The following is a 22,961-nucleotide window of genomic DNA, read 5'->3' on the forward strand; positions in this document are numbered from 1 at the left end:
TCAATCAATCAATCAATCAATCAATCAATCAATCAATCAATCAATCAATCAATCAATCAATCAATCAATCTTTATTTACATAAGTCATCCTAGACTTTGTGGACTGGTGTGAGCGCAACCACCTGTGCTTGAACACCAGTAAGACGAAGGAGATGGTGATCGACTTCACGAGGAAGCCACTACCGCACACACCGCTGAACATCCAGGGGGAGGACATTGAGGAGGTGGACAGTTTCAAGTACCTGGGTGTTCACCTTAACAATAAACTGGACTGGTCCCACAACACCAACGCCCTGTACAAGAAGGGCCAAAGTCGCCTCCACCTTCTGAGGAGACTGAGGTCGTTCGGAGTGAGCAGGCCTCTGCTCAGGACTTTTTATGACTCTGTGGTGGCCTCTGCTCTCCACTACGCTGCCGTGTGCTGGGCCCCGGGCAGCACAGAGCGGGACAAGAACAGACTGAACAAGCTGGTCAGGAGGGCCAGCTCCGTCCTGGGCTGCCCCCTGGACTCTGTGGAGGAGGTGAGGGACAGGAGGGTGTTAGCCAAGCTCACCTCCATCATGGACAACACCTCCCACCCACTGCACGGGACTGTAGAAGAGCTGTGCAGCTCTCTCAGTGGCAGACTGAGACACCCTCAGTGCAGGACGGAGCGCTACCGCAAAGCCTTCATCCCCACTGCTGTCAGACTGTACAATAAGACTGTGAAGTAACGCCGACTGTAACAAGTGAATTCCTCCTTTGTGAGATTAATAAAGGTTTATCTTATCTTATCTTATCTTATTTATAGAGCGCTTTTCATACACAGGTGCATTGCAAAGTGCTTGACATTTAAAAAGACATTAAAAGCATTCTCGCCCGTCTAACCCCCCCACCCTCCCAAAATTTACAGTTATCACCATACACACACACGTACACCCCCTACCCTTTACTCTTCACTCACACACAGAATCAAAGTCAAGTACATAAGGCTGGGTACAGATGACCAGGGTGGACCATCAGAGGAGCCGTCCTCCTCGGGAGCAGACACAAGGGCCCACATAGGAGGCGCGGCAGAGACACCACACCTCCACCTGGGCACCCACAGGAGAGCACCCACACAGCCACAGCCAGTCGCGGGGCAGAGGGCGCCTTCAGAGGAAACACGGGAGATTCTTAGAATATACGAAGCAGTATAAAAACATTGATACAAAGTTTTAAAACAAAGTGAAAACCAGTAAGAAACTAGAAATAAATATCGAAATATCAATAAATATCAGTGAATATCAAGTTATCAAAATTAATATAAATGAATTTTATAAATAAATAAATGGGACTAAATTAAATAAATAAATATCAGCTAAAAGCTAAACAAAAAAGGTGGGTCTTAAAAACATTTTCGTTCTCTGCAGCCCTGAGCTCCTCCTCAGGTCGTTCCAGAGGCGAGGGCCGTTATAGTGGAAAGACGCCTCACCATGAGTCTTTTTGTTGACTTTAGGAATAACAAGGAGACCCCTGCCGGAGGAGCGAAGGGGTCGTGAAGGTTCATAATGTAAAAGCAGTTCTGAAAGATAAGAAAGACCAAGACCATTAAGACATTTAAAAAACTTTAAAATCGATCCTGAAACACACGGGGAGCCAATGCAGCGATTCTAAAACCGGTGTAATGTGGTCCCGCCTCCTGGTCTTCGTCAGGACACGAGCTGCTGAATTTTGTAAAAGTTGTAAATCTGAGATACTCTTTTTGGGAAGACCAGAAAGCAGGGCATTACAGTAGTCGATACGACTGGTGATAAAAGCATGCATTAGCGTCTCCGTGTTGGCCCGAGAGAGAATGGGGCGACTCTGGCTTGTAATGTTCTTTAATGTTCTTTAGATGGTAAAAATCTATCTTTGTGATGTTCTTAATGTGTGGAACAAACGCCAGCTCAGAGTCAAAGATCACACCCAGGTTCTTCACCTGTGAGGAAGGATTAATAGACAGTGACTGTAGTTTGGGTAAAAGTCTCTCTCTCAGGGCCGATGATTAACATTTCAGTTTTGTCCTGGTTAAGCTGGAGAAAGTTTTCTGCCATCCAGAATTTGATATCTAAAATACAGTGAAAAAGTGCATCTATTGGCCTGGTGTCATCAGGAGACATGGAGATGTATAACTGTGTATCATCAGCATAACTGTGAAAGTTGACTCCGTGTCTCCTGATGACATCACATATACAGGTTAAAAAGCACTGGGCCTAAAGTGCTTTTTAACTAAACCAGAGGTGGGCTCACTATGACCTCGTGCAAGCTGGATTCCCGTGGTATTTCTGTGTTCACAAACACATGGGAATCCATCTTGTGCTGCTCCCGCTGATCTGTTTGAATTCCAAACCAGCAGTGGTTTGGGCCAATCATCTGCCGAAAACAACAAGCAGTTTTTTTAATAATAATTAACAACACAGTAATGACGGGGAAACTGGAGGCGCTGCTACTGATTTACAAACACAAATAATATTTTTCAAAGGAAGTATTTAATGGATTTCCTAATGTTGCGGTTTGTTGTTTTGAGAACTGGCTGTGATTGGCTAAAACCAGGTGTGTTTGATCCAATTGGTAGATAATGCTTCGCTGAAAGTTCTTCCTCTCCCCAAACAATTAATGTCACTGCAATCCAAGGTTGATAGCATAATGTTATAGGCACTGGAATATCCATCTGGGTGCTGCCAAGTTAGACAAACTAATGTTAGCCTAATGATACCCCTCTGTATATCTAATACACAGGGATATCAGTCTGGACAGGGCGCCCTCGTTTGCTGCTGCTGCTAAACTCAAACAGATCTGTGCATATGCAGTCCGTTGATGCCGCCAAGTTTCGTGGTTCAGAAATGTGTCAAGTCTAAAGGTAGCCAGTCTCTAATCGCCATGGGCCTACAGCAACTTCAAGTTTGTAAAACACAAAGGTTTTCACCATGACAGCGGAGTTCGTTACATACTGCTGGTCCCCAAGAACTGCTCCAGGTAAAGGACACCAGCCTCCCACTGTCAGTCCAGAGCACCTGCTTCTTTCAGTGCAGCTTGGTCTTTATGAGGCGGACGAGGTCCAATCCATACCGTTGTGGATTAATACGGTGACCGGGATTCGTTAGTGAATAACCCCTAAACCAAGAAATAAGGAAAATGCCCGTTTTATAGATTTCTGTTTTTTCGATTTCCGAATTTTGTTTTCAAATAAAAAAAAACAATAAAACACACCAATAATTTAGATTTTTACATTTTATTTTGAAATGAAAAAACAAAACGAAGCATACACAGATTCAGTCTATTTGAGGATTGTACTTTTCTGGAACGCCTTAAACTGCAATGGACAAGTTCAAAACCCTAATGTGGCCCTTGCATAAAAACGTTTGGCCAAACCTGATCTGAACCATGCCTAAACTAGGTTCAAAGGTCACAGCGTAAGCAACAACTTCCTGAACTTCCCAACACCTTAAAGAATGGGGGAAGAAAAATCCCCGGGAAGTAAATTTATGAATGAGTTTGGGGACAACATCCTTTTTCATGCTCCATAGAAGCGACAGGTGTTTCCGAAGGTCGGTTTGACAATGGCCGTAATACATGGGTCACTTGTATACTTAACCGAGCTAGCCGCACAATGCTACAAGCTAATCAATCTATAAAAAGTCCCGATCACAATACCCTCGCAAACACTCCCCCATTCATGACGATGGTGCGCCGGGACAAAAGACACCGATCTGTCCGAGCAAACAGGAAGACGACCGCATTAGCCCACACCGAGGGTCTTCAGGAGTCAGGAGAGGTAAAAATAACAGAGGGGGGGCGGGGGGGTCCCAAACGTCCGCTTCCCAAAGGTCACCCGAGGCCAGGGGATTGGCTCTATCCACTCGTACTGAAGGACTGTTTGGGAGAAACACATTGAAATATGTGAGTCAGTTCATAGTGCAGATTCCAAACAGGTGGAGCAGGGTTTGGAAGCAGAATATGGGTCTTCAGGAGCAGCAACATTTGAGAGAAGAAACATAGTGATGGTCAAAGCATTTGTGAACTCGAATCTCACATCGGCCAGATCAAGGTCATCTCTGCCCTCAAACCGATGGGGGATCAATAAATGTTCCTCCTTCTGTCACTTTCACTGTCCTCCCTGGATCCGCCCCTGCCGTCCCGTGTGTTTCGAAAATGGTGGATGACGGTGAAGATATTTGACAGGACGGCTCTGAAAGCATCTCAGATATGTGTTTGTAGATGTTTGGTGTAATTACAGCCTGTCTCCGCTCTTTTATTGTCCTCTGTCAAGGCTTTTGTGCAGTTATGAGGACGGTGACAGTTCGGCGGCACGCGGCATGACGAACACGCCAGTCACGCTAAACACACGCTAAACACACGCTTTCAGGACGTTTCAACAGATGTGCTTTTGGTCATTTGGTGTTACTGCACATAATGTGTTATGTCAAAGTCGCTGTTTGGAAGATGTGCCAATTCACGATATCGAGCTGATATCCAGTGACAAGAAACAAAATGGTAAAATAAAATGGTGGGGAGGGGGCAAATATGTGGGGGTAAAAGGGAGGGGAATAAGGGACAAAAAAGGCATAATATCGGAGAAAAGAATAAAGGAGAAATGAGGGGTGAAAAAGCCAAAACATGGGAAGAAAAAGGGGAGACGTTTTTGGGGAAAATTACAAAATGGTAAAAAAGGTGGGGGTGGGGGTTACAGAAAAAAGGCATAATGTGGGAGAAAAAAATAAAACCAAAAATTACAAAATGTTTGGGGGAAAGGTGGGGAGAAATAGGGCCAAAAGGCATAATTTGGACAAGAAACAAAGGAAAAATGAGAAGGAAAATATGACAAAATATGGGAGGAAAAAAGGGGGAAGATGTTTTTTTGGGGGAAAAAATGACAAAATATATGGGGGAAAAGGGGGAGAAAAGGCATAATGTGGGTGAAAAAAATAAAAGGAAAATTAGGCAGACAATGGCGAAATAGGGAAACATTTTTAGGAAAAATTACAGATGGGGGAAAGGGGGGAAAGTGTAGGGGGAGGGTGGCAAAATATAGCGGAAAAAGTTGGATGAAATGTAGGGGAAAGTGTGGACAGTGTTTTTTTTCCTGCCCTACTACTATTTGTTCCAGACTTTTATCTTTTTGAGCAACAAAACCCCCAAATATTGAAATATACATTTTTGCTAATATCCAATATCACCAGTCTTCTCTTTTCAATTACATTATTTGGACATTGTAAATGTAATTGACCCGTCCTCTGTTCTTTGGGGTTGGCCATCAGGAGCAGTCAGGAACTCTTCACCAAATGTTTCTCCAGAGTCTTGGTCAGCAGTTGACCCGGCCTTTGGGCCTATAGGTCTTCATTAGGGCTTTATCAGAGGAGGTCTCGGGTTACCCCTCACCTCAGACACTGGGCGGGGCTCTGCACTTGTATTATGTGATTGATAGAGGAAGTTGTTTTGGGGGGAATGACCTCTCCCTCCTCCCTCGGTCACTGATAAGGCCCGCTGATGGACTGCTCAGATAACCTGGGCTATACCTCAATGTTTCGGGGCAAGAGGCTCACACAGGAATCTTCAACGGGACGGGCACGTTTTTAAAGTTTATGTTTATTTCCATGCACTCGAGTAACTTTTATAATCCTATATCGCCACCAGGGGTCAGTAGTTTGTGTCCGACACTCTGGGATCCATAAGTGAAACATTTTTGCTAAATTCAACATTTTTAGGTAAGAAAAATAATCTAATTGTTACTGATGCTTCAAAGGGACGTTTAGAGGTTTGGTCCAAGGTAAAACTTCTCATTTTTCACAACTTCATTTAAAGCAGTACTAAGTAAAGTGTTTACCTTAATAAATCCTTTCCGTAGTCCCATACAAGTGTTTACGGGATGATTGGAGGGTCTTTCATCTCCCCATGGTGTCTCTGGCCAGAAAACCATGTTTGCAACTTGACTGCCACCAGAGCCACCAATACACACTAATGGAATCACGAAGAAGAAGCTAACAGGCTAACGGGCAAAGCTAACTGCGGGCTAACGTCACATTAAACAGTATTTACAGCCAAGTTTGAGTTTAAAAAAATTAGTTTCCATTGTATAATTGAATGTACAATATCCCTCTCTCCCTTCGTCTTTCCTGTCAGCGTAGTATTTACTCTCCAAGACAATTAATAAGTTAAAAAATCGTAACTTGCTACGACACCTGCAGTTGCGCTTATGGCCATAGGGGCAAGAGTTATTTAGTACTGCTTTAAAGTTTGATAAAGCAACATACAATCTTATTTAGATCAGTTTAAAGGGTTAAATAACACCTTTCTTCTAGTGTTCAGGTTTTGGGCCAGTCTTCACCTGCAACGCTTCACCAGGAAACAAAGAATTTGTCTAATTCTTTGTATAAAATCTCCAAGTAAAATACTGCGAGCCACCAAACTTGCCCTCACATTTGCATTTAGGACCAAGGAGAAATGGTCAACTTTTCCTTGTGAATGCCTGATCTTGGATGGGCCTGAGGGTGGGCACAGGGCACAGGGGCCTGGGACAGTGGTGAGGGAGTGATTGGGTGCATTTGGCGCAGATTGGCAAATTCTTAAAGCGTTTCTGGCACATGTCTCAGGTGGTAGAGCAAGTGGTCTTTGAATCTGAAGATGGGTAGGTTGAACCTGGCTCCTGTTACAGAGGATGCGCCCATGCAGATTGGCTGCTTAAATCTACCCCGGGGCAGCTGTGGCTACAGCACCTTAAAGGATCTGTATCCTGCTATTTTAGCCATCCCAAAGTAAAGTATAGGCATTTATATGATATGTTACCTCTTCCGCTATGGAGTATTTTTTTTTGTGAGAAATATAAGTATTTTCTGGGGGTATTTTCCAAAGGCGGAAGACAAGTGGAATCGATTCACTTAACTCCGCCCCCTCTCTCCGAGCGGATCTGCCCATGCATTATTAGCAGTAAAATAAATATAAATATCACAGCAATAAGTGAAGTTACTTCACAATGCAGTTATAAGGAGTTGACATCTGCAACACAGCTTCATAATGGCTAACACACAAGCTCACACACAAGCTAACACGCATTTTGACTCACCACCGCTCTGTCCTGGCCTCTCCATCACATTGGGGACTCGCGTTGGTTATAAAAGTTAATCCACTTTGAGAAGATTCACCAAACATCCATCAGAGACAGTCACAGAAAAAAAACACTATGTTGGTGATAGTCACTGAATCCCGGAAAGAAATTCCAAATTGTGGCAAGTGGCCTCTTCTTTAGGAAGGTTGAAAAAAGTCCTGTCCTCTCGTAGCCAAACGCGCTTTTCTCCGCGACATTACCGTTAGGTAAGAAAAAAGAACAGGCGTGTCCAGAATAATTTAGAAAGAGCTCCATCTTCACATCCTTCAGTGCAAACATGACATCTGTTCAGACTCTCAGAGGGTGCGTTTGTTTTCCGTTTGTTTCCAGCCCTGACCTGGAACCCCTTTTTTTTTTTTTTTTTTTAAGCTGTTTTATAAATTAAAATCAGGCCGTGAGGCACTACATTACAGAAGTTGTGCTCTTCCTGTTTGACACTATGACGTAAAAAACGTCAGAATGTCACAACTCAGTGGTTTTCCAGCAGAGGGCGGAGCAGCTGCTCAGAGAGCAGGATTCAGGAGGATTCAGGAGGATTGCTGAGAACTGCGTGAATGAAGCCACAAACCACTCTGAGCCCAGACCTGTTCACCACAACTGCCTCTAAAATCCTGCACTGTCACTCAGAAAGGTGTTAATTCGGGTCTGAAGTGCCGTCATGCACGAGCTTAACATAGAAGGTGCAGTTACACGTATGACCTGAGATGGCAGTAGTGAGTATAAAATGGAAAACTTGCATCTAGCCCCTTTAATGAATAATACTGTAGTGCTCGTAAAGTGCAGTAAATGTAGAGCCATTAAGTTAAGATGTATAATTAATTAAAGACATGTTAGATACATATACACAATTGTATATAAATATATATATATATATAAATACAAAAATTATATATATTAATACAAATTCAGTATTTGTATGCTTGCTTTATATTTGATAGAAATGATGATAGAAATCTTGCAACAACCTATGTTTTAGTACCGTATATTTATCATTATGATTTAAAAGAATGAATATTATAATTATGATGATTATAAATTTCTTGCAGCAAAGGTTTTGCTTTGAATGTGTTTACATGCACTCGAGTAACCTGGTTATTAGGCATATCCTGGTTATGACAGTACTCTGGATATGATATGTACATGTGACACCTGGTCATTCCCTGTTGACATGAGCAACCAAAGTATCCTGGATATTTAGGCTCCACAGAGCCGGAGCTAATGACAAATATGGAAAGGAGCAAAACACTTAAGCAATGTTGCTAACGCATGGCTTTTTCTGACATTTCCCATGGACATTTCACTTTCCCAGCTTCAGCGACAGATGTGAGAATTGAAAAAATATATAAGATAACATAAAAAATGGTTTGATCCAAGAGCAGCGCTGACTTCAACAGGAGATACCATGGAGCAAAAAAGTAGATGTTTTTTAAGGTTGTTTGAAGATACAACGTTTTAAAAGCCCAGGTACCAGATAAAATGGCTGGAAATAAGTTTTTGCCCCGACCATATCTGTTTCAAAAGTTTGTACATGCACAGTAGTGTATATGTTATCACAAATCAGGGTACTGTGTTTACATGGTACAGTATCCTGGAAACTGTGGGAATATCCCAAGGAAAATAATCTGGTTTCTGGATATTGGCTTTCCCAAAAAACTGAAACCATTCTGTGTTTAGGCTCCTACATGAGCCAAACAAAACCAGGAAACTTAAAATCCCCAATAATAACCTGGATACTAGAGTGCATGTAAACAAACTCATTGATAAAAAACATTTGACGTAATACACAGCCCACTGTGTTTGTCTGTCGTTTACTGCCCCCTACTGTCCCACAGCGGTAGCAGCCTGCATTTCGATCCTAGCCTCTAGATGGCGGTATAGGTTTGCCCGTCCTCACACAGCAGCTGCAGTCGCCTCTTCAAAGTGCCTGTTGTCTCCTCACGCAGAACCTCTCAAACCAAACCCCGCAGCGCCTTGGATTTCATGTTCCACAGACTCCACAAGCTCCTCATCGCCAAGCCGCTCCTCTCCCACTGCCTGCGCCCACACTCGGCCCTGCGCCCCAAAAGAAAGCTCTCATCCAAAATGTCCTTCCAGTACCCGCAGGTTTTTCGCGACGAGGCTGTGGTGAGTCTAAAGCGGGTTAGCCTAGCATGCTAACACACCGGCTGCTGCTTCATCACGCTTTCCTACGGCTTCTCATTCATTGGGACGGCTCGCTTTGTTAGCATGCTAGTTAGCTTCGCCCTGTCAGTGGCTGATGGTTTGTTGACATTTGGCACGCTTTAGATTTGGAAGCTGCAGTCAAAGATAGGCTGGTCGTATTTCATCACTGGGGCAATACTGAGACTAAACCTAATCTTTTTTTATTCTTCGTGCTAGTTGTATATTTTATCAAGGCAAAGAAGCAGGTAGCAACAAAGAGACCACAGCTTTTGAATTTGATTTTTTTTTTCTTTTACTTCCCCCCCCCCAAACAATCTCACAGGGGGATGGAGATGTTTGGCAGAAATATGATTAAATGTGTATAAATGAGGATGTTAACGCAAGTTACACCCAAGCAAGTTTTTATTTAGCTTTTTGTATATTATTTTGAAGCTAATATATGGATATCGAGATTTTACCCCCAGGTATTTCATTGCGCCCTGAGGACATCTCATGGTTTCGGCGCAGCATTAAATCATTAAATGAATTATGCCAAAATTAAGGCCTTCAAAGTCATTGGAGAGCATTGAATTAGTTACATTCAAAGTTGTAGGAAATTACAAAGACAAATGTGAAATATACCCCTATAAAACATAGTCAACCCCTAAATAAATAATGCTTAAATGCGAGTAATTCATTACAGAGGTCATAATTAACCACCACTAGTAATTATTGTTATTTTCATTTAGTAATATTTTTAGTACATGATGTGCTGCTGTATCAACAAAAGCGTGCTGCAACCGGAAAAAGATGGAAAGACATTGGGATGTATGCGTCTCTGTGAATTCACACCATCGAAAAGAATCTCGTGTTTCTCCTCATTTGCTTAAGCCTCTCATTTATTAAAACAAGATCAATTCATTTTATTTAATGTAGGACACAATTTTCAAGCTCAATAAAAAGGTAAATGGATAGCAAAAGTTTAAAATACAACAAACGTATGTGGATATGTTCAGTATGAAGAAAGTTACAGCGGTTTCTAGTAGGGCTGTGCAATTAATCGAAATTCAATTACAATTTTGATTATTACACTAAACTATTACAACTTTTTTTTTTTTTTCAACTTTTTTTTTTTCAATTTAAGGATTTTTTTCTTTTTTTTGCAAAGCAGACTTGCATTATTTCATGGCGCTGGGATTATTTTCCCTTCGCATTTCACGTGCCATGGCTCATGCTTTTGCCTGACATTAAAACAAACAGCGCTGTGATGATGTCATCAGGCCGCGCTGCTCAGTTTACTTGCGCAGGTGTGAGGGCTGCGCATGCAGGTGTGAGGTCACATATACCGGGGACAATTTTTTTTTTAGAAATCTCCTCATACCTGCTCAATCGGCAAAATAGTCAGATGTTTTGTATATGTTTGACGACAAAGAGAATGCGGTGTTTATCATTAACTATGCATGTTGTTTTCCATAAGTAATCTCATGTCATATTCATAATGCAAATGTTCTGTGTCTTAGGTTGACGACTATCATGGACAAAAAGTACCAGATCCATACAGCTGGTTGGAAGACCCAGACAGTGAGAAGACGCAGGCAAGTCTTTTATCCATGACTAAAATGTGCAAGGAAAATGCTGTGTTCAGTTTCTCGTGTTCGGTTGCCTAGATACCCTCCCCATTATCTAAATCCCGTCTGTCTGTGTGTGCCAGGCGTTTGTCACAGCACAGAACCAGCTGACGGTGCCCTTCCTGGAGCAGTGTGAAGTCCGGGAACTGTTCAAAGAGCGAATGACGGAGCTGTACGACTACCCCAAGTACAGCTGCCCCTTCAAGAGAGGCAGCAGGTGAGAGGCTGGCATTACATTTCTGTATTGGGCTTCTACAGTGTCCAGTAGAGGCGAAGAAGCGCCATTTGGATCTCTACTTTTTAGAGCCAATTCTTCTAGTAAACACAGATTAAATGAAGTCTAAATTAGGGCTGGGTACTATTAAATGATACCAGTATGACATAAAAAAAAGTTGAGGTACTACTTGTATCCGGAAAAATATAAGTAAACAAGTTTTTATGGAAACTGCCTCCCACCCTCATACATGTTTTGCTTGAGGCTCTCTTTTTATGCCCATAGCAGCCAATGATGCAGAGGTCATGCATGAAGATGATTTTGTTCGGGAAAGCCAAGGATCTCCTTTTTGTACCATGGAAGAAAGTGGTCTGTCAGATACTCCACATGTTTTTCAGAGATCATTTCCTCTCCCCTCTCCCCATGATTCCAGGCCAAAACATGAGACTCCAGAGGCACCAGCAGCTTCAAATACCTGTCTGCTGCTTTGTAGCAGCTTTTCTATTCATCTGATGTATTTGGCAGAAACTGTCCTCATTGTGCCTTTATCTGCACAAACCCGTGTGTGCTCTGAATCATCCTCAAATCTCTTAACAGTGCGATGATTACGCTACATCTTTCATGAAATATCGAAGGTTTTCAAACCTAGGACAAGGCATTCAACAATTTCAAGCAGAGAGATCCGTTTTCTTTCCCATATTGCTTGAAAATGATGGTCTGCTTAATAATGTAGACGTCCTTTTTCAATAGTTTTTCCCTTAAAGGGGCTAGATGCAGGTTTGCCTTTTATACTCAATACTGCCACCTCAGGTCATACGTGTAACTGCACCTTCTATATTAAGCTTGTCAGCTTGGCACTACGACCCGAATTAACACCTTTTTGAGTGACAGTGCAGGATTTTAGAGGCATTTGTGGTGAATATGTCTGGGCTCATTCTACACATTTGGACATTGTTGAAACATGTGACATGCGATTAATTCTCTCAGACTCTCACAGCTGAAATATTAAGTGATTGGCGGGTTAAATGAATCAAAGGCCTCAAGCAATTGACCACGAACCCAGCTCAGAGCAGCTTCGAACACCGGGAAACCCCAGGGACCGTGTGTGCTGAGGGCTGTGCTTTGGTTTGACTGAACACGCAGATTTAAAGAATAATATAATCAAATTTATAAACTTTTAAGTTCTTAACATACTTTTATAAAAGTAAATGTACCCGTAGGCCATTGTTCTCTTGAAATATTTGACGGCGTACAAAGAGAAAAGTCCAGTATTTCCAGTGCGCTGATCATTCAGGTATCGATATCATAAACCAAGTGTTCTTAAAGTACCGGTATTGAAAAAATGTAACGGTGCCCAGCCCCGATCTAAACTAAGACCGATGGATGTCCAAACGAAGATGTTAGGCCAGGACATGGCAAACAGTAAAAGCAGTGGGTGTTTCAGTGTGGTCTTCCCTGTACCACATTAGCATTAGCTCTTGTCACTGTGAAGCTCCAAGAGGAAACTGAAGCTGTTGAGTCCAACATGACAGAAATGGACTTTATTTCAGTCATGGATGGCATGTTTTATGGAAGCTTTCAAAATAATGCACTATGTTGAGATAAGAAGATGTCTGTGGAGATTCCAATTTAAACCCTATCAGCATTTGGGCTTGATTTAGTCGCTTATGTAGGGATAGCCTGCTACATCTACAAAGATTAGGCATAATTCAATTTATTACATTTTAACATATTGATTTTAGCTATGAGTCAAAGATCTAAATAAATGTTGCATGCACACAAAAGGCTGTGTTGGGTACAAAGTTGGAGCAGGTTTAAGCAGGAGGTCCCTGATGATAAAGAATAGAACATATCTTGAGCTTCTCCTGTTTTGAAAGACCACCAGCCGCCTCTGGTAAAAAGAGCATGGCAAAAGAGTTACACGTAGCTCTAAAAGCACAGGTCACTGATGCATCATGCCCTTGAGAACCATATTAAAATGTTTTTGACCCTTCATGAATAAAAACCGGGTTAATAAGTAAATGTTGTCTACTGGGTGTTACGTGTAGATCTGGTGACCCAAAACGCTTACCCCTGTTGGTTTAGAAATGTATATTTATTAATTTAATGGTGAATATATCTACATTACAGTTGCGATCTATAAAATAAAACCCTACCCTGTCATGTTCTAAGTGTTTTGTCTGACTAAAGGTTCACGTAGACAGGAAGGTTTAATTCGCTGACGATAAAGCCGTGGCCTTTTGTTGCGGTACTGCAGGTACTTTCACTTCTACAACACTGGGCTGCAGAACCAGAGTGTGATGCATGTCCAGGAGAGCCTCGACGCTGAGCCCACGGTGTTCCTCGACCCCAACACCTTCTCTGAGGACGGCACGGTAGCGCTACGAGGTATGCAACTGTTAATGCAGACAGTCAGGACAGATGCATGGCCAGAGTTTGACTGTTTTTTCTTTGCTGCTTGGATTGGAGACTTCTGTTCTGACTCTGAGCAAGATGCGTCACCTACTGACATTTATATTTGATTTAGATTTAATGAAAAATGATTACATTGCACGAGTATATTGAACAGATCTTTATTGAAAATACAAAAATAGGGTTAATTAATGTAAATATTCAGTTGCCACACTTTGGCACGTGTGAAAGCATAAATGCAGTGTGGAAGCATAAATGCAGTGACAGTACATGCGCTTGGAACGCACCGACCTATTTACGAATGAAATGGAAGCATAAATGAGCCTTTAGTGGCTGTGAGCTATTACCACAATGCTATGGAGCCATTTGAGCACTGAAAAGAGAGACCGACTGAATACAGGATTACTCAAACATGCTTGAATGAAAAACATGAAAACCGGGTTAAACATGATGAAAATGGATCAGTTTAGCTGTAGTCCTTTTTAAAAGGACAGATTGAGTCTGCTGGCAGTTTTTAAAGGCGTAGTCCTGCTGTTCCAGGCTATGCGTTCTCTGAGGACGGGGAGTACCTGGCCTATGGCACCAGTGCCAGTGGCTCCGACTGGGTGGAGATCAGGTTCCTGAGAGTTGAAGGAGCTGCGCCTCTGGACGACCGTCTGGAGAGGGTCAAGTTCAGCTGCATGTCCTGGACTCACGACGGGAAGGGCCTCTTCTACAACTCCTACCCCGACCAGGAGGGCAAGAGCGATGGTATTAATATATAATGCTCATATGTATGACAGTGATGGATCGTGGGAACACAGGTCCAGTGTATGTGCCTTATTAAAAGTCAAACCGTGTGTCTGCAGGCACTGAGACGTCCACAAACCTGTTCCAGAAGCTGTATTACCACGTGCTGGGGACGCCGCAGTCTGAGGACGTGCTGTGTGCCGAGTTCCCAGAGCACCCCAAGTGGATGAGCGGGGCTGAGGTACGCACCTGGTGAAAAGCCTTTGTTTTAGAGTTGTCACGATATTTGTAATTTAAAAAATTTTCAGACTAAAGCGGGTTTCATTCAGCATGTTATGTTACACTAAGTTTGTCTATTAACTTTGCAAACAATGCAGATGGGTATCACAACATACACTCTTAATTACTGCAATAAAAGGCTACAAATGCACACTGAGCTTATTCAGCGTAAAGAATACCCCCATTTTGTACACCTAATATGAAATTCAGAATATATCTGGTATTATGGATACTCAGGGTTTCCGCTGGGCATTAAAAAGCATTAGCAGTCATTGAATAAAATGTTTGTTTGACTGCTACATTTAGGTGAATTCCTTTAAAGCACCTGTTTGAAATGAGTCTTTAAAATGCCTCCAAATATATTCAGGAGTCCAGTACAAATAGTAAACATGTAAGTGTACAGTTGGCATTGATATTTCATATTATGAGAAACACGTGTTAATATCCAATAAATGATACATGTAAACAGAGGAAATGGAGGAAATGCCAGAAAGGAAACCTATAATATTTAATATAATATTATTTAGCCTCAATACTACTTTTAGTATTAATTTGGTATTGAGGAATTTGTTAATCGCTCAATCAGTACTTTGTGTTTTTTTTGGTCTGTTAAGTCTCCTCCCCTCTGCCGTCAGGTGTCGGACGACGGGCGCTACGTGCTGCTGTCCATCAGGGAGGGCTGTGATCCTGTCAACAGGCTGTGGTACTGCGATCTACAAACTACTCCTCAGGGAATCACAGGTCAGGCCTGAGCAGTTTAACGCTCGTTAAATATCTTTTTATTTTTTTTATTTTTTTATTTTGAACAAGATGCCAGAGGAAATGCTCTGTCATGAATAGGTCTGCCCTGATTCGATACTGGCCGATATCGGATATCGGTGCATGCTGTAACTCCGAAAATCAAAACCTGGAGAATTCAAAATGCCGCTGGGACAGAAACTATGATTGGATCACCTAAAGTAGCCTAATAAAAAAGCCACTGCTGGAGTGGCCAAGTGTTTGTATTTTAGATTAAGAAATGCTGTTAAAGAATAACTGATCTAACATATTTGTAATGCACAAGCTGTAATGATCAGATCACTTTATGTGAGTTGTTAATATTAATGCAACCTATTAGCCTGTCATATCCCCAAGGATATTTAATGTAGCAAAGTCCATTGATCCTTGTTTAATGTTTTTCCATTAGAGTTTATGAATAGATAGCCTGATAAGTAACATCTCCTTTGCAAGAACAGCAGCCACCTTTAAGAACGTCTCTTGGTATCAGTTAATATCGGTTATTAGCAGATACTTAACCGATACTGATGCTGGATCAGTATCGGAAACAAAAAAGCTGGATTGGAAAATGTCTACAGCCTGACACCAGTTTTCTGTTTTCGACTGAACAACACTGTTTCTGGTTTCCAAGCTGTATTAATTGTTACAACATGGTGGTCAGTCGTACGGAAGAGGGATCTTAAATAATTTGATCCATTTTACAAATTGTGGGCACTAATTACACTACAAACAATCCAACATAAGTAAATCCAGTGTTTTTTATCATGTATTTGTGCTGAGGTTTAATGGCCCCGTCTCTGGATGTACCAGGCATTGAAATTTGGCATTGGGAGGACCTTTGCTTAATGTAGCATCTCCAAGTACCTACCAACGGTAATCTTGTCATTGCTAACCTTATAACGGCCGCGTGTCTCTGTTCCCTCCAGGCTTGTTGCCGTGGGTGAAGCTGATCGACAACTTTGATGCGGAGTACGAATACGTGACCAACGAGGAGACGGTGTTTACGTTCAAGACCAACCTGGACGCCCCTCGCTATCGCCTCATCAACATCGACTTCTCCTCTCCGGACACGAGCAGCTGGAAGGAGCTCATCCCTCAGCACGACAAGGACGTCATAGGTGCGTGTTGTTGGTGTCTAGCTGATCATTGGGAGGACTTGATCACTGCTATGTTTATGTTTTGAAGGCTTTCACAGTTGAGTTGCCCTTGTGACAAAGAAACATACAGTATAGCTCGGAATGTTATGTATCGGAATGTCGGAAAGTCCGTTTTTAGAATAAATTTAAACCAAATCCAACCTTTTGTCCTTTGTCACTTTGCAGTGTTCGCAACGTGCACTTTCTCCAGCTTCCTGTTTGTGTGTTTCCTCCACGACGTGAAGAACGTGCTGAAGATGTACCGGCTGAGCTCAGGGGAGGAGCTCAGGACCTTCCCCCTGGACGTGGGCTCCGTCGTGGGCTTCACCGGCCGCAAGAGGGACCACGAGATCTTCTACTACTTCACCTCCTTCCTCTCCCCGGGTAAACTGCGGTTCTTCACCAAAACCTGGCTTTGTTCTCAGTTTTTGCATAAAAGTGCATTTAGTGCAGGTGTATGTTTTATTTTCAAGTGGTTTAAATGATAAAATGATTCACTGTGATTGTAACGTTTTTGGAGAGGTGCTCATATTTGAGAATGGTGGCTATTCAATGTAACGAACATGAAATAATAGGTCATTTTAGATTTTAGGAGGGTGTATTCGATTTGAAGTGTTTGAGTACCACTAGGTTTAAGAAGTACAGTTGCAGGATTCTCATTCCTTGCAGTATTATAAAGGGTTTCTTTGTGTTTTCCAGCCATTATCTACCACTGCGACCTGACCCAGGAGCCTCTGCAGCCCCATATTTTTAGAGAAGTCACAGTGAAGGGCTTCAACCCGGCGGACTACCAGACCACACAGGTAAAGATTCTGCTAAAGTGATCCATCTTCCTCCTCCTCCTCAATGGTTCAAATCAGTCTACACCTGCTGTTGTCAGGTGCTTCTCTGGAACTTCAGTGTTTTTAAAGTCCATACAAGTTCAAATGGCATGGTTTTTTTTTTAATTTAGAAACATATTGTGATTGGGGTTCATTTGACAACTTTACAGTTGACGTCACAGAGCTAGAGAAAAATGGGCGCATTAATGTGACGTGTATCATGCATGATTTTGTGGTCACTTGGCGCAGCCGCAGATGATGAGCCTGCTACGTGGCTTAGATCTGTTAAAAGCCTTTTCGCCCACGGTTGGGTGGTCGTGCTGCATGTTTGTTGCTTCCTCAATAACTCCACATCTGAGAGCGTTGCTAGTGTCGGCTCGTCCTTCTGGGACGTAGGACCTTTCCCAACAACAAAATGTACTGTCTTACCTTAATCTGCTCCACACGTTGAAAGCCGGTTGCAACCGCTTTGCCTTGTACATTTTTTTTTTTTACCCAGTTTCTTTCTAATTGTGTCATGTTGTCACTGAAATTACTGGGCTTTGGAAATGGGATAAAATAAAATTCTGTTTGGATTCGGGCCAAGACCCGCTCTGACGCAATGACTCTGGCAACATTGACCTTTGGATTCAAGCAACAAAATAAATCAGTTCAATTACTGTATTTCTGCCTTCATCTCTTCCAGGTCTTCTACCCCTCCAAAGACGGCACGCAGATCCCCATGTTCATCGTTCACAAGAAGGGCATAGCTCTGGACGGCTCTCACCCGGGCTTCCTGTACGGGTACGGGGGCTTTAACATCTCCATCACCCCCAGCTACAGCGTGTCCAGGCTCATCTTCGTGAGACACTTGGGAGGTGTGCTGGCTGTGGCCAACATCCGAGGAGGAGGGGAGTACGGGGAGACCTGGCACAAAGGTGAGAGCCGGGGCTGGCCCCACTGGAAAGTAAAGTCTAGTTGCTGTTTCTATGTTTGGGGTACATTAACAAAAATTTTGCACATTTTCAATGATCCAGGAGTAGACAAGACTGACAAATGAACTGCTAAAGCAATTAGAACGTTTTTGAGGAGCCCACAACTGATCATGTTCGAAGTTACTAGACTCAACTTCTTTAACAAACGCTTGGCTTAACAGCCAATAAATACATAAATAACGGATAATGCTAACCATGATGCCAACATGAGCTGTATCTACAGTACAGGCCAAATGTTTGGACACACTTTTTATGTCTTTTCTTTACTTTCAACATTGTTAACACACTACAATTCTCATTTAAGGCGTTAAACTATGAATGAACACATGGGATTATGAGGTTCATATGGTCATCTTTTGAAATAAGTTTTCAACATGTTTGAGAAGTCAAAACCATTTCTGGGACGACATCGTGAAGCTCACTGAGCAAATGTTAAAAGTGTAATAAAGCAGTAATCAAAGCAAGAGGCGGCTATGTGGAAGAATTTATGTCAACGTGTTGTTGTTTTTTTGTTTAAAACACAATTCCGTGTGTGTTAACTCATAAATGAATGACTTCAGTGAGAATCTACCATCGAAACACTTTTGAAATGAAAGGAAAAAAACATTTAAAAAAGTGTGTCCAAACCTTTGGCCTGTACTGTATAAGAACCCATGGACAGAGGGATGTTGCAATGGGCATGAAAGTATTTGAGTTCACGGTCACAATAATTGTAGTTTTTCATGCAACATGTATATTTAAAACGGAATCAATTTTAAAAGAATAAAATCGATTAAAGAAGACTCTTCCAAAACTATGAATTTGTTGTGCCTCCACATTGCCTCCTCACCTGTAGGAAACACTGACTCGTGTTTGTATATTGTTTCCAGCGGGCATGTTGGCGCACAAACAGAACTGCTTCTCAGACTTCCAGTGTGCGGCAGAGTACCTGATCAAAGAGGGGTACACCTCTTCATCCAAACTCACCATCAACGGAGGTTCCAACGGGGGTCTTCTGGTCGGTAAGTGCCCAGCTCTATAATGGGAGTCCAATCTGTGGGAACTAGCTGTATCCATGCACTTTTTACTGCAGCAGCTGTAGTATAGGTTAGTTGTTGTTGACATCTATCTGTGTCTTTTATCTGCTGTACTCTGTTCTTGGAAAAAACACTTGACCCACAGACAGAATTTGTGAGTTAGGGTTTCGAGAGCGTGAATGGTGGTGGTCGTAGGCCAAAAAGGTCTTTATTTGGTTGTAAAAAGGCTTCTGATTGGTTGAACACAACACTTGTGATATGTAAATATGCAGCAGTGTTTAGAGAGTAGAACAAAACTCAAATGGAGGCCTGTGCAATTCATCATTAGGAAATTATGATCTTCAGAGTCTTCATGGAGCTTCTTAATCAATCAATCAATCAATCAACGCTTTATTTATAAAGCGCTTTTCATACAAGGTTGTAACACAAAGTGCTTTACAGAATAAAAGGGCCTTAAGGGCCTATCTCATCGGCCTGGAGACTAGTTGGAGTCTCGAGACTTGCTGGTCACAGAGATGTCTTCGAGACGTCTGGAGATAAGGCGAGTGTCACGGTAGACTCGGTGAAAACAAACAGGTTCAATTTCAGCATGGTCTCTGCATGGTTAGCATATGGTCTCTGAGAGGTCTACGTGGTCTCAAGCTGTCACAAATTGTTGTCCTCAACCTGAGACCTTTCTGTGATGTCCCTGCAATGTCTCCGAGACCAAGGAGGTGTCAAAGAGACTCCAAACCCTCTTTGTGATCTCCTTGGTCTCGAACATTGCCACAGCTGTTTGAGACCTCGTAGACCAGTGATCACCAACCTTATTTCAGCTGAGGGCTACTTTAAGAGCATTAAGTTGTTCGAGGGCTACCAGTTAAAAACAAATCCTAAAGAAAACGTACACTGTTCACTTATAGGATATTGACACCATATTATATTAAAATAGTAAACAGCGTACTGAGTCACAAGAACCGAAATAACTGTAATTTTAAGAATTAGATTCAAGAAAATGAAGTGTTTTACACTTTAGAAAAAGTCCCCAGGGCTACTGGACATGCCCCAAAGGGCCCCTGGGTGCCCGCGGGCACCACGTTGGTGACCCCTGTCGTAGACCATACGGAAACTATGCTGAAATCGTACCTGGTCATTTTCACTCAGACTACCTGGGGACACACTTTGTTGCCAGGGGACGTATCAGAGACATCTCCGTGACCAGCGGCAACTCTAGTCTCAACTAGTCTCCGGGCCGTTGAGATAGGCCCTTTGTATGCGTGTTTTCAGTTCAGGCCCTTTAACGGTCAGGTCTATAATGAGTGATTCTGTGCATGCAGCGGCGTGTGTGAACCAGCGTCCGGACCTGTTTGGCTGTGCCGTGGCTCAGGTCGGGGTCATGGACATGTTGAAGTTCCATAAGTTCACCATCGGACACGCCTGGACCACAGACTTCGGCTGTTCTGAGGACAAGGAGCAGTTCCAGTGGCTCATAAAGTATGTGCTATACACAATATACTAGCATCGTTAGCAATCCTATAAACCTATCCTATATTATGCAGTGTAACTAATGGCCACCAGATGGAGCTCCTGTAGCGCTGAAGCAGCTCCTCAGATGGTCCAAAGAGAGAACAAAAATGACTACAATTAAATAGTGCTGTGATTATGTTGAAGCATTACCTAAAGTCTGCCTCCTTGTCCTGTGCAGATACTCCCCCCTCCATAACATCTGTGTCCCGGAGGGCAGTGCGCAGTACCCGGCGGTGCTGCTGCTCACCGGGGACCACGACGACCGTGTGGTGCCCCTCCACTCCCTCAAGTACATCGCCACCCTCCAACACGCAGTCGGCCGCTGCTCCCGACAGACCAACCCCCTCTTCATCCTGGTGGACACCAAGTCAGGCCACGGAGCGGGCAAGCCCACCAGCAAGGTCATCCAGGAGGTGGCCGACACGTACGCCTTCATCGCCCGCTGCCTCAAACTCCACTGGGTCAAATAACCCCAACACTCTGGTTTTTCGGTGTACACACAGCAGGATATTGTTAGGTACTGCGGTTCTGCACGTGATTAGGTCGTCTGCTGATTGCACAGTAGCAGCTCGAAGCAATTAGGCCAAGGAGACAAAGCTACTGCAGTTGAAAACGAGCGGCAGAAACGAGGAGGATATATTATGCACATGGAAAGTTTGCAGCTAATTTCCTCTGGGGTCATGACTGTTTCCTGTCCATGTTTTTTTTTTTAATGTAAATTAAAAGTAAAATAAGCAAAAATCAAATTGAAATGTGATGAAGTCGAGCCATTTTCAAGCAAATTGGTTTAGATTTTGGCCCGATTATTTGAAAAGTGTATTGGCGTCAAACTAATGTTAGCACTTGGCTCCAAGACAACCACCTACATTAATAAGCATATTGGTCACCCCCATTTAGGTAGGGATAAAAACTAGACCATTCCATGCACATTTTCAGTAGACATTTGAGCTACAGTCCTATCCATGGGTCCAGAATGATGAAAAATTATGACCATAGCAAAACAAATATCTTTGGATATGAGTATGGTTGCAAAGGGGCAAATTCCCGATGCCTTCTGTACATTTTCCAGAAACATTCAATGGGAGAATTTTGAGAAGCAGAACCAACTTAAATTATAGAACAATCTCTACAGACTGACACCTGGCACAGACTCTTAAAGCAATGTAATATTGTAATCCTGCATAATGGATAAAAACATGGAATCTAATCCATTTCAAAAACTCTTCTAACCTAAAACACCGTCATCTTCAAACCCTGGTGTCAAATCTCCATCCATAACAAGAAAACCCACATATATGTTGCTTTATTCAACTCTTATGAACACCTTGGAATTTCCTGTAACATAAATTAGAAATGATATTTGTCTTAAAAATACGTCTTGGACTTGGCTCATCCTACACACATGAAATGATACAAAGAAAGCTAAAAACATAGTCTGCCCAGTTGTTAATGTGGTTGTTGTAGTGTAGCTAATTTGAGTCTGATGAAGGCGCATAGACTTTAAACCACTGAGGAGCTCCATGGGTCATAATGCTCTGATGTATATCGGCGCTTGGGCAGATGCTTGAGCGCGCACGGAGACCGAAATATGTGGGATTAATCAAACGTGCATATGAAATTGGGCCCTTGTTTCCTCATCTAAAGCATGCAGGTGAAGTGCTCAGGTAAAGCCATCAGCCAAGGCCTCATCCTTTTCTATTTAGCTCTCGAACACTTACCTACGTACGGAGCATAGTGATGATGATTGAGCGTGCCACTAAAATTAGCTCCTGCTACTAGGCTTTTTTTTTCCCTCCCCCAACCTGGTTCCTCCCTCACTTTGAGCGGTAGGCACTAACCCGAGCCTTCAACAAAGGAATCCACTGATATTTCTGCGTGTTCAGTTTGTGAGTCACGTCATATTCTTACAATATCTGGTGCTGAAACACTACATTCACATGGACTTTAAATCCCTTTGCTCCTCGTTTTTGACTCTCGATGTGTGACAGCTGTACCTAATAATATGGCCGCTGAGTGTGTGTCTGTGTATGCAGGTCATATTTAAAAACTGTTTGAAAGCAACAGATCTTTTGTACCACATGCGTTCATTAATCATACAACATTTTTAGCCAATGTTTACGCCGCTAGCTCTTAATTTCAATTGTGGTGTCATAATGTTTTCACAATCCAGGCACATGTCAATGAATTACAATATTGTGAAATTGTGTATTCCTCAGTAAATGTGA

The 22,961-nt window shown here is 42.6% G+C and overlaps 1 protein-coding gene across 1 annotated transcript; it reads left to right on the forward strand.

Annotated features, from left to right (window-relative positions):
- The first annotated feature begins 9,005 nt into the window (after positions 1–9,005).
- Positions 9,006–21,305, forward strand: prep (prolyl endopeptidase). The gene is made up of 14 exons (XM_079572052.1): positions 9,006–9,226; positions 10,765–10,839; positions 10,956–11,089; positions 13,344–13,474; positions 14,039–14,248; positions 14,347–14,468; positions 15,142–15,247; positions 16,210–16,401; positions 16,606–16,803; positions 17,119–17,222; positions 17,926–18,157; positions 19,084–19,215; positions 20,547–20,703; positions 20,915–21,305. The coding sequence occupies exons 1-14, from the start codon at positions 9,083–9,085 to the stop codon at positions 21,204–21,206; spliced, it is 2,229 nt and encodes a 742-aa protein (XP_079428178.1). The 5' UTR covers positions 9,006–9,082; the 3' UTR covers positions 21,207–21,305.
- Positions 21,306–22,961: the final 1,656 nt, after the last annotated feature.

This window comes from Gobius niger, assembly GCF_951799975.1.
Source record: "Gobius niger genome assembly, chromosome: 15".
In the NCBI taxonomy this organism is placed as follows: Eukaryota; Metazoa; Chordata; class Actinopteri; order Gobiiformes; family Gobiidae; genus Gobius; species Gobius niger.